Genomic DNA, 15831 nt, shown 5'->3' with positions numbered 1-15831 from the left:
CTCGGCAACTCCATTAACTTGCTTTGTAGCGTGATGCGCTTGCAGTTCATTGTGAAGTTTTCGATTGAATATCCTTTCCACTAGGCACCCTCAAGATATAAAACTTTCGAAATTTTCCTTCTTTTGGAACTAACGATTATGCGAGTGAATTCAGCACGTTCACTTTCTCGATCATAATACCCAGCAAAGTATTGATTGTTGTCACATCCCACGGCACTAAAGCTTCAAGGGAATATCTTGCTCAGGGAAAGCACTTTATTTTTGGAATTGCTTCCTCACGTGCCAACCATTTTCCAAGTTGAGAATATAGTGTGGAGGTGGAAAATGGAAGCTTTGAGGTAGACGTGGAAGCTTTCTGGTTTTTCAATGTGGTTACAAAAGTGTAATAATGGTGAAGAGAGAAAATGAAGAGGGTGGAATTGATCCCGCCCGAAGCCCCCTAGATTTGAAGGTCGAGTGGTGTTTTATCCTTCTATTGATGGAATTGAAAGAGAAAAAAGAGCCGAGAATCGTGGAGAGGTGGGTGGTGAGATTATGGACGTTGTGGGGGTATTGAAATGGTGGAGATAGCAATAGAGGTTCCCTTATTTTTGGGTAGTGGGTAGTGGTGGAGCAGTGGGTTCCTACAAAAAATAAAATAAAGAAATTATTAATAATAATAAATAAATTATAATAAAAAATATATAAATATAAAACCCGGTCAAAAATGAGTGTCTACAATTTGCAACAAAGAAAGTAATCTCACGTTACTAACTTAATCCACAGCTCTAAGAATGAAATAAAATGGAGCTTTCAGGGTGATGACCCAAGCTCCAAAAACGCATTTTCACTGAATATCGGGGATTTTAGAGATTTTAAGGGATTGGGGTGGTGGCCGGTCAGGGGATGTCGGCGACGGGTACGTGGTTAGTTGTCGATAGCGAAAATGATCTATATGATCGGCGGCGACCGCAGCCGACCTGGGTAAAGGAGTTTAGAGTTATGATATTTTAAGTTGAGGTTTTTGAGATAAAAGAGAATTTTAGGATTTTTTTTTAAATAAAAATAAAAAAATATTATTTTTCAATTTAAATAAAATTTTACAAATATAAAATGGTCTATTAACGAATTTTTTTAATAGTCGTTATCATATAGACACCTAAATTATAATGATGATAACATTAAACATCTAAATTGAAGAAAAAATTTAAACACCTAAATAGAAAAAGAGATAATATAGACAATTTTCTATATTGATTTTTTTAAAGTTATTTAAAATGATTTATTTTTTTGATTTAAACTAGAATAATAATATATATGAAAATAAAATATAAATAATTGAAAATATTGAAAGAAAATTGTTGTTTTCTTCCTTCTATTTTAAAGAACCATATATCTCCCTTGTTCTAAGGAGGAGACAGCAACACCAAACATTGAATGGTTATAGAATTATATACATGGCTTAATAACATGTATGCTTATAAAATTAAGCATAATATACTTCATTATCTTAACTATCTTTCTAATTTTTTTTTTAAAAAAAAACTTATCTTACCAATTCAAAAAAGAAAGTAAACAACATTTTCTGGGAAAAAAATGTTATCAGCAGTTTGACATGTTTAATATGATGAAGATATTAGTAGACGCAATATATGAATATATATAAACATGGCAACACTTCAAGCCAATGAGACTTATTCAAAAAAGGATAATAAAAGCAAGTACTGCTATTCTGCTGTAGTGAGAACATTTCTTACGGGGTGAGCTCGTGCCCAGTGTACGTATTCAGTCCCAGGGAGATAATAAGCCTGTTAAGAGAACGACCGAACTTAATCCTCCATATATGCACCAATTTCTTAATCGAACATGTTAACCATGGAGTTACCTTGATGAAAGTTTAACTTTGGCTTCACATTTAAGTACACGGTGTTGTAGCCCATTGATTATAACCTGAATGGACAAAAAGTGGTATTTGTCATATTTATCATAACTAGACTCATCAATGATTACGTATATAAATACAATCAAAAGATATAGATAAAATAAAAATATATTTAATTTTCATTTTAACTTATAAAATATATTTTTTGACCTAACTTATTAAATACATAGTTTTATTTTTTAATTTATAAAATATATTTTTATATTAAAATAAAAATAAATTTATTTAATAAGTTAAAAAAATAAAATATATTTAATAATTTAAAATAAAAATAAAAGATAGTTTTAAAATTCAAGATATATAAAATATTATTAATTTTGAGTAAAGCATTTATACAAATACAAGATATATATCTTATGTTGTCCAAAATATACCAAATGCATGCCTTGGCTCAATGGTTTGACTTCTACTAATTCATTCCAAGGGATTTTGGTTCAAATCCCCTGCTTCCTATTGTGGATTTATTATTTTGACAGGTGTCACTCTCTTATTGAGAAAAAAAATCTATTAAATTATAAATAAATTAAAATAAATTTAATTCTTCAATTAAATGATGACATGTCATGACAAGTGTCAACATATGACACTTCCAATTTGAGAGTTAAATTAATTTTAATTTATTAAAATTAAGACCAGATTGAAAGAACATATAAATAAAATAGACCAATTCTATAATTATACGAAAAATTTTACTGCCACGTTACCTCCCCGTTAAATATTAACAAAATGTGGCTTGATTGAAGTATTTAAATAGTTGAGTGGTCAGATTGATTAAATCGAAATATTGGTGGCCAAAATGATGTTTTATCATAGTTGAGTGGTCACCCTTGTAGTTTATCCTAGTATGTTTCAAGTTTAGCAATCCTGACATAATCTCAGAAAAAGGAGTTTGGTTATGGGCTTTAACGTGGCCTTTCCTAATGATTTAAAACTTTGATGAGTTAATTATAAAGAGACAATCAGGTAATCCATGTGTTTTTCTTTTTCCTTTTCATCAGGTACTTTAGCATCAAACACATCACCGCATGAGCATCCACTCATCCATCACTTATATATGTCTATATATAAATTTATGCTTGGACCTGATGGGGGGAAATTGCTTCGGTTTATACAGGAGAATGAAGAAAACGCCAATTAAACTTTGAAATCAAGTAAAGACCAGCGTTTCCGTCTACATATTCTTGTTATTGTCCTCTCCATTCAAATTTTTCGTTTTAATTAATTTGAATCGACCCACATTGTACATCTAACTTCGGTTGATGAATCTCCTAATAAAGATTTTCTATATACACAAAGATTCGAACTCAAAACTTTACGTAAACGATATCAAGTTACTTACCCTTGATCTAACCCTAACCCCTATTAGTCTTCTATATATTTTTTAGTAGTGGTATTTAGTATCTTATATTTAATTAACTACTTTTATTCGAATTTTATAAAAGTTTATTATAAATATTTTTTAAATATTAAATTTTTATTTATAATATTAAAATTTTAATTTTTTTTATAAAATTTAATATTATATTTTACTAAATTACCTAATAATTTACCTTTAAATAGAAATTATAATCTTTAAAGATGACGATTTATCGTTTAAATCCATCGTTTCGATGTTAAAAAGAAATCGAAAGTTGAATATGCATTGAGGTTTATGTCATCAATGGTGTCTCATATATATTAATATTAAAATCATTTATTTTTACATTCCTTTTGATCAATGTGATTCACAAAAGGATAAAGTGGTAAATAACCTTTCCCACATTATCTTTGATAATTAAGGGAGGGATAAAACACAAACCTTGGACTCTTTATAACATCGCCAAGACTAGAGCTACTGCAGCAAATATGTATAAAATATACATGTTGAACACTTAATTATTTATAAATTGCAGTGTACATTGTTCAATTAACAATAATGACCCATCTCTTACGTGGTATAAATAGAATGCTCATCTTGAAGTAGAATATAGCTCAAGAGAAAGAAGTTCAAATCTTGCTGATAAAAATAAGTCCATGAACTTGACGAGACACTCATTTCATCATCAATTGCTTTTGTTTTTTTTTTTAATTTCCTTACCCTATGTCTCATGAACACAGTTCAGCTTCCCAAGGCTCGGAGCATTTCGAAGAACAATCCGAATCAAACCTCAAACCGGATCGATCTCATCGGTTTCGGAGGATTTCGAGACCCTTTTTTACAACCAGACACTCGATCACTTCAACTACAAACCTGAAAGTTCCACCAGCTTTCCTCAAAGATATATAATCGATTCTAAACAGTGGGGAGGCCCAAACACTGGTTCACCAATCTTGGTTTATTTTGGTGCCGAAGAGTCATTGGATTATGATTTATTTGGCATTGGTTTTCTCAGAGATAATGCCCCTCGTTTCAAGGCTTTGCAGGTGTATATAGAGGTAAGATTATGAATCTCATATTCCATAAAAGAATAAGAATATCTTTTAAGTCTGTAATTATCTTCTGTTTTGGAGGTTTTAATTTACTCGGAAACCATGACATTGTAATGTTTGCAGCATCGGTTTTATGGAAAATCCTTACCATTTGGATCAAGGGAAGCAGCTTTAAGAAAAGCCAGTGTTAGGGGTTACTTCACCTCAGCTCAAGCTATTGCAGATTATGCTGCCATTATCCTTCATATCAAGGAAACATTATCGGCAAAGAATTCTCCGGTGATCGTCATCGGAGGATCATATGGTGGTAGTAAGTTAACGCATTCGGGTTCTTTTAATCTAAGACCATATTCATAATTTTTCATATGTTTTGCAGTTCTTGCTGCATGGTTTCGGCTGAAATATCCACATGTTGCTCTTGGAGCTCTTGCAACCTCAACTCCAATTCTTTACTTTGATGACCTTGCACCACAAGTTGGTTACTACGCCATTGTGACTAAGGATTTCAAAGTAAAACAAAAAACTTCAAAAATTCTAATTGGCTGATTTTGATTCTCTTTTTAGGAAACTTGTTACAACTTGTTCCAAGTTGATATGAAATTGGTTACAACTTGTTAGGAAACTAGTGAAAGATGCTATGAAACTATCCGGAAATCATGATATGAAATTGATAAAGTTGCTTCCAAGTTTAATGGTCTTTCAATCCTCAGCAAGATGTTCAAAACTTGCAAGTAAGTAAACTATTTAGTGACCACTTATATCGTCAATATGCCATGTTTAATGTTATTATAAGGCACTAATAACTAATCTTCTTATTGTTCAGAAAATTGAAGAGAAGTTTCGATCTTAAAGACTATTTGGATTCAATAATATTCTGAAGTAGCTCAATATGATTGTCCCCCAACTTATCCCCTTAATATCGAGGGGGACGGATATACTTGGCCAAATATTCGCCGGTGTTGTTGCTTATATGGGAAATAAATCATGATATGACATGAGGAATTCAACCATCCAACTGATGAAACATATATGGGTTGGAAATGGCAGGCGAGAGGTTACTATAGCTAGATGATGCTACTCTACATGTATCAATCAAAAACTTCTAGAATAATTGGTTTTATAATCGGGAGTTACAGATGTTGCTATTCGAACTTTCAGATTTTCCGAATATTAGTAGCGCTAGGTTCCTACTTCCTGATATGAAATATTATCAGATGTTAATGCCACTAAACTTTCTTTCTTCATGATTGCATGCAATTCCAATGAGATTACTTTACATGGGAATTGGCCTCTTTACAGACATATAGTGAGATGGTGATGCCCATAGGCCATGAATACGGTGCTTCAATGTTCCCACCATCGCCATTCAATCTAAACAAGTTCATAAGGAAGTGCAAGAGCTTATTTGGTGTCCAACCTCGCCCACATTGGGTGACAACTTATTATGGAGGCCATGTTTGTGTCTTTTAACCTTCTTTCCCAATCATTCCATTCCATTTATTAATACTGAAACCTAACGCACAAAAAGTCTCTTATCATCTGTTATAGCAGGAGAAGAGGAGGAAGAACGTGGTGTTAGAATCGAAGGCGGAAAGGAAGAACGGAGGAATGAAAAAAATTTGGGATTAGAATAACGAGGGTTAGGGATTGAGGAAAATAATTTGGGGATTGAAAGTAGGGAAGGAATTGAAGCACTAGGGAGCAATACCTTGGACTTAGCTGATGTGTTGGAGAAGACCAAGGGAACAATAGAGAAGTGTGAGAGGCCCGATCTGAACGGACCAATACCTGCAAATGATATAGAAGGATAGGAATCAGTTTGTTATTATTCTGTTATGACAGCTATCCATTTTTGAGTCTCAATTCCAGCTTGTAACTAAATAATACCTGCAGTGTAATCACATTTTCCTTATGCAATGAATGAATGACTATTTTCTTCTCTACATTCTCTCCTTCTTTTCTCTATTTCTCTCATTCCATAAAAAATTGGTAATCAGAGCTAAGATTCTGGCAAAAGAATTTTTAGGGTATGACAAAGAAGAACCAATCCATGGTAGAAACGGAGTTAGCTGGGATTCAGAAACAGATTGAAGACCTTGCTGCTTTGGTGAAACAAGGTCAGAATGAGACTAATCCACCTAAATGGTGGGAGACTCAAGAGAACAGGATTACTGCACTGGAGGCCAGGATGACCACAAATCATAGCTATGTGGAAGATATATTAAAGATACTGACAGGCAGAACTGGGGACCAAGAGCAATCAGTGGGGGAACAGGTACAATCTCCTGATACTTTTAAAACTAAGGAGAAGACTCATGTTATGGTGATTGTGGTGAATGACAAATCTAGGTTTACTTATAAAACGGATGAACCTGGATTATTAAAGACTAAACCATATGCTTGTTTAACCATTAAGAACAGTTCTAGGTCTGAGAATCAAATGGGTGAAAACAGTGACTCTAGACCTATTATATTGGGACTAGAAGCTGAAAAAAAAGGGGCCAGGGGGTTCATTTAGTTCTGGGATTATGTGGAATAGACCTAAAATAGAACTTCCTTTCTTTGAAGGGGTTAATCCGAGAGGGTGGGTTAAGAAATGCCTGAAATACTTTTGTATTTGTGGGGTTCCTGTTGAGCAGAGAGTGGATCTAGCTACAATTTATTTATCAGGCAAGGCAGAAGTTTGGTTTGATGGTTACATTATGCAGAAACACCATGTAACATGGCATGAGTTTGAAGCTGATCTCTGTCATAGATTCAGTGATAGAACTTTTCCTGATATTGTTGAGGAGTTCACTAAATTGACTCAGAAAGGGTCTGTGGAAGAGTATCAAGAGAAGTTTGAGGAGTTGCAACCTCATATGCTGTTGCAGAATCCTACTTTGACAGAGGAATTTTTTGTGTCACTTTTTATTAGTGGACTTAGAGAGGATATCAAGCATAGGGTCAAGGCTTTAGATCCTAAAAATTTATCTGAAGCATCTAAACAGGCCAAGTTGTATGAACTGTCTGTGGAGTTTGAGAACAGAAGAGTGAGGTCTTCTTTTAAAACCCCACCCTACCCAAATCCCTTATATACATCTAAAACAAATACACTGCCAGTCCCTACCAAACCTACTTCAGTACCAAATCAAAAGCAAAGTCTTATGGATTACAGAAGAATAAATAATCTCTGTTTTAGATGTGGTGAAAAGTATTTGCCAGGTCATCAATGTAAAACCAGGCAATTGAATATGATTACTGAGGAGATGGAAACTTCTACATTGGAAAATGATCATACTGCTATAGAACACTTTCAGCAACAAGAGGAGGAAAATTTGGAGATTTCTATGAATGCTATTACGGGCTGCATTGGCCATAATACATTGAGAATACAAGGTACTATTCAAGGTAAACCATTGAATATCCTAATTGATAGTGGTAGCACGCATAGTTTCTTGACTCCTAAATGGGCTGATATTGGTATACAAATTAAAACTCCTTTTCCCTTGGCTATCACTGTGGCTAATGGTCAACAGTTATTTAGTTCTGCCCATTGCAACAAAGTTGAATGGCAAATGCAGGGACATACTTTTTTACATGATTTTAGGTTGCTCAAATTAGGAGGAAGTGACATGGTCTTGGGAGTTGATTGGATGAAGTTATTCAGTCCAATATTAATGGACTTCAATAATATGACTCTAAGCTTTGACCATTAAGGAGAGCAAATTTTTATTCAGGGACAACAACCCTCATCTGAACTACTACAAATATCAGGAGCTACCTTACTTAAAATGTCTGTATGGGATTCAGACATTTTGAGTCATGTGGTGTTATTAACTATGGCAGGAAATTCTACTTCTATTCCTATTGAACTGCAGCATGTATTGGAGCAGTATAGCATAGTTTTTTCTGAACCTACAGGCCTACCTCCTCAGAGATCTCATGATCATGCTATTTTACTGAAATCTAATTCTACAACTGTTAATTTAAGGCCTTACAGGTTTCCTCATAATCAGAAGGTGGAGGTAGAAAAACAGATTGTTAGTATGCTTTCTTCTTCTGTTATTCAGCCTAGAAAAAGTCCATTTGCATCACCCTGCCTTCTTATTAAAAATAAGGATGGCACTTGGAGATTTTGTGTGGATTATAGGCAATTAAATACTATGACAATCAAGGACAAATTTCCTATTCCTATTGTGGAGGATTTATTGGATGAGTTGCATGGGGCAGTATATTTTTCTAAGATTGATTTGAGGTCTGGATATTGGCAAATTAGAATCAGACCAGAAGATATTTATAAAACAGCTTTCAGAAAACATCAAGGGCATTATGAGTTTAAGGTAATGCCTTTTGGCCTTACTAATGCACCTGCTACATTTCAGGCTCTTATGAATGAGTTATTTCATTCTTTCCTTAGGAAATTTGTTTTAGTTTTCTTTGATGATATATTAGTGTACAGCAACAGTATGCAGGAGCATGTTCAACATTTACAAATGGTGTTGGAAGTTTTGCAAGTTAATCAATTATTTGCAAAACTGTCCAAATGCTTTTTTGGACAGACTAAGGTGGAATATCTTGGTCATATTATTTCTGCTGCAGGGGTGTCTACTGATCCTAGCAAGATTGAAGTGATGCAATCTTGGCCTAGGCCTAAAACCCTTAAATCTCTCAGAGGGTTTCTCGGTCTAACAGGTTATTATAGGAGATTTATCAAAGATTATGGCATTATTAGCAGGCCATTGACAGAGATGCTAAGAAGAATGGATTTCAGTGGAATTCTGTTGCTTATGCTGCTTTTGAAGATCTTAAAAAGGCTATGTGTACTGCTCCAGTCCTAGCCCTGCCAGATTTTTCTAAGACATTTTATTTGGAAACAAATGCTAGTTCTGGAGGTGTGGGGGCTGTTTTGTCCCAAGAGGGAAGGCCTATTGCATATTTGAGTAAAGCTCTAAGCCCTAGAGATTCAGCATTATCTATTTATGAAAGAGAATATCTTGCTATTCTATTAGCTGTTGCTAAATGGAGACATTATTTGGAGAGTAGCCCATTTGTTATTAAAACTGATCATGAGCCCTTAAAATTTTTGTTAGAGCAGAAGTTGACCACTACTATTCAAAAAAAAGGGTTGACAAAGTTGTTGGGATTAGATTATACTATTCAGTACAGGAGAGGGAAGTCAAATATAGTTGCTGATACTTTATCTAGAAGATGGGAGGATCAAGGCCAATGTTTGACTATGGGGGTGACAGTTTTGATTCCTAGTTGGGTTCAAGAGATTGAGGACAGTTATAAGGAGGATTCTTTAGCTCAAAATTGGATATCAATTTTGACTATTAATCCTGCTGTTGATAATAAGTGGAAGTATACTAAGGCTGTCCTTAGATATGAAGGAAGAGTTTATGTGGGAGCTACTGGAAGTCTTAGATTACAGATTATACAGAATATGCATGATTATCCTCAAGGAGGACATTCAGCTGCACAGGCTACATATTATAGGATTAGGTCAAATTTTTATTGGCCAAATCTTAAATCTATGGTTGCTACTTATGTACGATGTTGTGACATTTGCCAGCAGACTAAAGTAGAACATATTGCTAAGCCTGGTTTGCTACAACCCTTACCTGTTCCTACTCAAGCTTGTGAAATCATCACTATGGATTTCATTGAGGGTTTACCTACTTCACTAAAGAAAAACTGTATTTTAGTGATTGTGGATAAATTCACAAAGTACAGTCATTTTCTATCTTTATCTCATCCTTACACTGCAGCAGAGGTAGCTAAACTCTACCTAGACAATATTTATAAACTACATGGCCAGCCTAAAATGGCCATTTCTGACAGAGATAAGACATTTACTAGTTTGTTTTGCAGGAAATTGATGAAACAATTGGGTACTAAAGAAGTTTTCAGCACTGCTTACCATCTAGAAACAGATGGCCAGACAGAAAGGGTTAATCAGTGTTTGGAACAATATTTAAGAGGCATTTGTTTATATCAACCTAGAAAATGGGCTAAATGGCTACCTCAGGCAGAGTGGTGGTATAACACCACTCATCATACTGCTTTAAAGATGACTCCATTTCAAGCATTATATGGATACAAACCACCTATTATGGTTTGGCCTACAGACTCTACTGTACAAACAGTCAATGAAATTAGGAATAGCAGGGAACATCTAAGACAGCTAGTTAAACAACAGTTAGAGTTAGCCAGTAACAGGATGAAGCAACAAGCAGATAAGAAATAGATCAGAAAGGAATTTTAATGTTGGAGATTTGGTTTACCTACAATTACAGCCCTATCGGCAGACTTCCCTTGCCCTGTGCAGAAATCTCAAGTTAGCAGCAAAATACTATGGACCATATAAAATAATTGAAAAGATAGGTGCAGTGGCTTATAAATTGCACTTACCAAAGTCATCGAGACTTCACCCAGTATTCCATGTGAGTCACTTGAAGAAGTTCATCGGGGATTCCTCCAAAGCTGTCACAGATCCTCCTGCAATAGAAGATGACGGTCAGTTACGAATCAAGCCATTGAAGGTGGTGGGAAGACGTATCGTGAATAGAAATGGTAAACCCATAACTCAGCTATTGATTCGATGGGAGAACTTGGATGAAGCGAATGATACTTGGGAAGACTATTCCGTTTTGCGAGGACAGTTTCCTATGTTTAATCCTTGGGGACAAGGATCGTCTCAAGCCGGGGGTATTGTTATAGCAGGAGAAGAGGAGGAAGAACGTGGTGTTAGAATCGAAGGCGGAGAGGAAGAACGGAGGAATGAAGAAGATTTGGGATTAGAAGAACGAGGGTTAGGGATTGAGGAAAATAATTTGGGGATTGAAAGTAGGGAAGGAATTGAAGCACGAGGGAGCAATACCTTGGACTTAGCTGATGTGTTGGAGAAGACCAAGGGAACAGTAGAGAAGTGTGAGAGGCCCAATCTGAACGGCCCAATACCTGCAAATGATATAGAAGGATAGGAATCAGTTTGTTATTATTCTGTTATGACAGCTGTCCATTTTTGAGTCTCAATTCCAGCTTGTAACTAAATAATACCTGCTGTGTAATCACATTTTCCTTATATAATGAATGAATGACTATTTTCTTCTCTACATTCTCTACTTCTTTTCTCGTATCTTTCTCTATTTCTCTCATTCCATAACATCATCATCATCATTTTACAGGATTTAAAGTTGATTCTCCATAGGTTTGCCAGCAAAATAATTTTCTCTAATGGCCTCAGAGATCCTTACAGCAGCGGCGGGTGCCGAAACAAATTCCATACAATTCATTTATACAATAATCTGATTTCTGCAGATCATTTGCATTCAATCATTTGATCATTTGATCATACACAACTTAAAGGTCAAATATTCCAATCTTATCTTCAGGGTATTGGAGAATATATCAGATAGTATTGTTGCAGTATATACAGTAAATGGTACTTCACATACCATCTCTTACGAAATATGTAAACGGCTATATGTTTTCTTAGTTCCTGTCACGTCAAAACATCCACTAACATGAATCTGTTGAACCCCTTTTTGTTCTTGTAGGGTCTCATTGCTTGGATCTTTTACCGGAAATGAAAACCGATCCACCATGGTTGATCAAGCAACGAAAAACAGAAGTTCGGATAATCGAGAGCTGGATTTCAAAGTATTACACTGATCTGATCGAGTTCAGAGATAGAACCTATCATACATACGAGCTGCTCCAAGTTAATCAAAAGAGAATTAAGTCAAGTGGCCATGTTAAAGTTTTAACATAGGGAAGCAATATGTTGAATAGGGAAAATGCTGTACTATAAGTATAGCTTATGATGATGAGAGTACTTTCATTTTAGCATAGACCATGAATGAGATAATATTAGTTATAAATATGAATATCAGATCCCATTACAAGGGTTCCACCAAACAATAATGGGCGATCAGAAATTTTATATATTTGTGAGGTGAATTTGGAAAGGATTGTCAGCACTTTGGCAAGTACTTATAATTAAGCTTTAACAATGAATTGTTTATTAAGGAGAAAAGGATAAGAAAGAAGGCACAAAATTGGTGATAGAACCTAGTATCTTTTGAGGTGGTATGCTACCTTATAAAAGGACCACTAGAAATAAATGAAATTCTGGTAGGCCAATAAGGGCACTTAACCCAATCCATCCAATACCCGGAAAGTGGAGTCTCCGGCAGTCAACTATAATAACTTCCACTCAATTGATTCCTTTTTTCCATCTTTCTGAGAGGAAAAGAAAAGAAACTGCAGAAAGTGTGAGCAAAGCGAAGCATCTGGACCTAAAAAAGGAAATTCGGTGGTGCTTTTGCAGGCGTGGCCATTACTCATTCTTTCATCTTTTGGAACTTTCTTCATTTTTTTTAATAAGCTCTCTCTAATCTCGAGTCTATTACATGAATCTGACCCAAATGGACCCTAGCAGCTAGCTGGCTTTTTTCTTTTTATCTCAACTAATAAAATTCACTCATCCCGTTTTTTTCTTCTATATAACTATTTTAATGGTTTTTTTACATGTAAATACGAGTATGAATAGTTACTTGAAATTTAATTATGAGTGGATTAGTAACATGAAAAAAAAGTGAGGTAAATGATTTTCAAGGGTTGAGACTATAAATGACATCACAAGTCAGGTTCATGAAATAATTTTTTCTTTTTGAATTGTATGAGGTGATTACAAGATATTTGTATCAGTTCATGAAATAATTTCTTGAAACAACCATTGTTAAACAAATAAAAACATCAACAATGTGCAACGAGTCCAGGTATCAAAATACACATGAACTCCCCTTCCTTTGGGAGTTGTTCAAGTTTGAGGGGAATAAACAACATAGTTAACAGGGATTAGAAAAAGTAAACGGACCAACATTTAACTTATATCTGTAACTGAGTCTGTTTCATTCTGTGTTCCTGTTTACAGCTTATGCTCTGAATAAATGTTAATTTGATTTTGACCACATGATCATATGTTTTGGCTGAATGCCAGCAGAATATTTGCAGTTCATCATCTCATACTCCAGTGCACAACCAAGATTGTATTCTAATGCTCAATATTGATTAAATTTCCAAAGTTCAGTTAACAAATTACAATTAATTAATTTATTTACGACAGCAATGTGCTGATTGGCTCATACAAATATGATCCCATTCTCTCTAATGGTGTCGAGAACTATTCCTAGCTTACCTTCAATCCTCTCACCTTTTCTAGGCTCATAAGACATTGCATAGACATCGGCTTCCTTTGATCGTTCTGCAATAAGTTTCCCAATTACTCTGCATGCGTTGTGATCCGTGAGGGATGGCAAATCATTTCTAAGATCCTTGGCATTCGTGGTTGCGACGGATATCACTTTGCTCGTACCCCGATGCATCACTTTTGCATGAATAAATTTCTTCGAGAAAAAAACATTTAGTAGGAATGGCCTCATATACATATCGGTCCTCTGTTTCCATGATTTCCTATTGGGTTGCTTTGCAAGTTCGCCACGTGATCTCCTGGTCCAGGCAGCTCGAACAAAAGAACCCTGACGATAAATATGTCAAACAAAAATTAACTTGCTAAATGTGCGCAACAGAAAATCGTAACTATCATATAACAAATCAAAGCAAAGACCTTTCCAACTATTCAACATGGAAGCTAAAACCTGAACAATTTGGGATCCCGAAAAATGTTAAAAATTGCACAGATCCATGTTGTCTACAAAGAATGACTAAAATTATCATTCAGATGCTTTCTGTTTCACTCAGAAGACAACCTGTGCATATGAATTCATAAGTTCAACTATTTTGATTGATCATACTATGATGATACTCAACCCCATGGAACATATAGCACAACAACAAGAGGGGATTTTGATCTTATACATATGTTTGTTTGTATGTATATATAGCAATTGGACTTTGCCAGTAATTTTTGCAATTGGCTGTTAACTGCCCACTGCGAACAAGCTGGTAAACAGCAAAACAAACCACAAAGCAAGATGTTGTCTCATATAAATCATAAAAACAGAAGCACTGTGAATGATATTATTTTACTCCAGAGCATGAAGGTTAAGATTTTATGATATTCTCATCAGAAACTGCGTCTAATAACCATCACTTTCTTCGAGATAAATCTCCACAATGCAAAAATGCTGTTTAAAATCGTCAATACCTAGGCATATTCGATAACAACAATAATGTTCCGATTTCTAAACTATGGAATTTTAATTGGCATAGTGTATATATAAGTATAGAGATATCCCTTCTTTTGTATAGAAAATATATTATTCCTTCCAAACCAGGAAACTCTTCTAAAGTTCATCAGACATCATTGAATTTCAATTCGAAGAGTATATCAACAAAAGGGCAACGCAAGCAAACTGGAATTGGACCACTTGGTAAACAATAAACGGGCAGCCATTGAAACTACATTTCATTAAAAAAAAATTGAAAAATCAAACCGTGTAGTTACTAGGTCAGCTCTGGTAAAATTAAAGCAAAACAGCAGTTTGCAGACTTGTGAGCACCTAATTTCACCATATTCAACGGCTAATCAGTGATTACTAAACATTCCTTAGTTGCTACACCGAGAATTATGGCTCCAATTATTAATATCCATTAAATTAACAATAAGACATGGAGAAACACTTTCATTTCCTATCAAAATGTTTCCCCAGAGTTGATTCCTCCATGGGAAACATATGCAATCTATGGCAAATAAAAAATGAAAAAAACCAATGTTGGTTATTAACCAAGCATGCTTGTTCACTTCTTAAAATTTCCATCAAGTGTAAAATTAAACTCAACCTTTCCAGGTTCACCGTTGAACATAAGAAGACCCATTGCTTAATCCAAAATTCTTTTCCAGAAATTAAAAAAAAATAACGTTAGAACAAAAATTAATACCTTGTGCAGAGATGGAGCAGGAGAGGGTGTGAATGAGTTAATGGAGATGTTGATACAGGGAAACGAAGAGGCCCATGACAGTGAGCTGAGTTTGCTGGAACGTTCCGAGTGACCCGGGAATGAGTTGAGGGACCGCGTCGGGAAGACTGAAGAAGATATTATCGACGCCATTTTTAGCCCTAATTCCTTCTGTTTTCCTCCGGTTTTTGCTTCTAAAAACCAAACGCTAACCTCGGTTATTAAATGAAATTTGTTAAAAATCAATTTTCTTTCAACATCAGTTGTGAATAATAATCGATTAGAATAATGTTTCTTTTCAGGTGTGCTTAACATTCATAGGTATCAAGATTAGTGTAATGTAAATTTTATTTTTTTATTTTTCAAGTTTGTTCCATTAATAAATCCAACTTTTAACGTTGATTCTTTTAAGATCCGATTTTTTTTAGAATAGTAGGGAGGCAAAGCTTACATTAAGGTGTGTTTGGTTCAAGGAATATAAGATTATCAGTGGGAATAAAAGATTGTCGAGGAATAAGATTACTTGAATGTTGTATTTTGTGTTTGGTCGGTTTAGCAAGAATGTAAGATTACAGTGTTTGGTTAAAGGAATAAAA

At 34.8% G+C, this 15831-nt stretch overlaps 1 protein-coding gene and 1 pseudogene across 1 annotated transcript; one reads left to right on the top strand and one right to left on the bottom strand.

Annotated features, from left to right (window-relative positions):
• The first annotated feature begins 388 nt into the window (after window positions 1–388).
• Window positions 389–12086, top strand: LOC120181004 (annotated as a pseudogene).
• A 1352-nt stretch (window positions 12087–13438) lies between these two features.
• On the bottom strand, window positions 13439–15414 carry LOC120179573 (50S ribosomal protein L18-like). The gene is made up of 2 exons (XM_039185142.1): window positions 15218–15414; window positions 13439–13854 (listed from the first exon to the last, which is right to left on the bottom strand). Exons 1-2 carry the CDS (start codon window positions 15386–15388, stop codon window positions 13459–13461), a joined length of 567 nt encoding a protein of 188 aa, XP_039041073.1. The 5' UTR covers window positions 15389–15414; the 3' UTR covers window positions 13439–13458.
• Between the last annotated feature and the right edge of the window lie 417 nt (window positions 15415–15831).

The sequence above is a fragment of the Hibiscus syriacus genome, unplaced genomic scaffold (assembly GCF_006381635.1).
Source record: "Hibiscus syriacus cultivar Baekdansim isolate YM2019G1 unplaced genomic scaffold, ASM638163v2 tig00003715_pilon, whole genome shotgun sequence".
Classification (NCBI taxonomy): domain Eukaryota; kingdom Viridiplantae; phylum Streptophyta; class Magnoliopsida; order Malvales; family Malvaceae; genus Hibiscus; species Hibiscus syriacus.
Note: the sequence above shows the minus strand (reverse complement) of the source record. Positions and strands in the feature narration are given on the sequence as shown.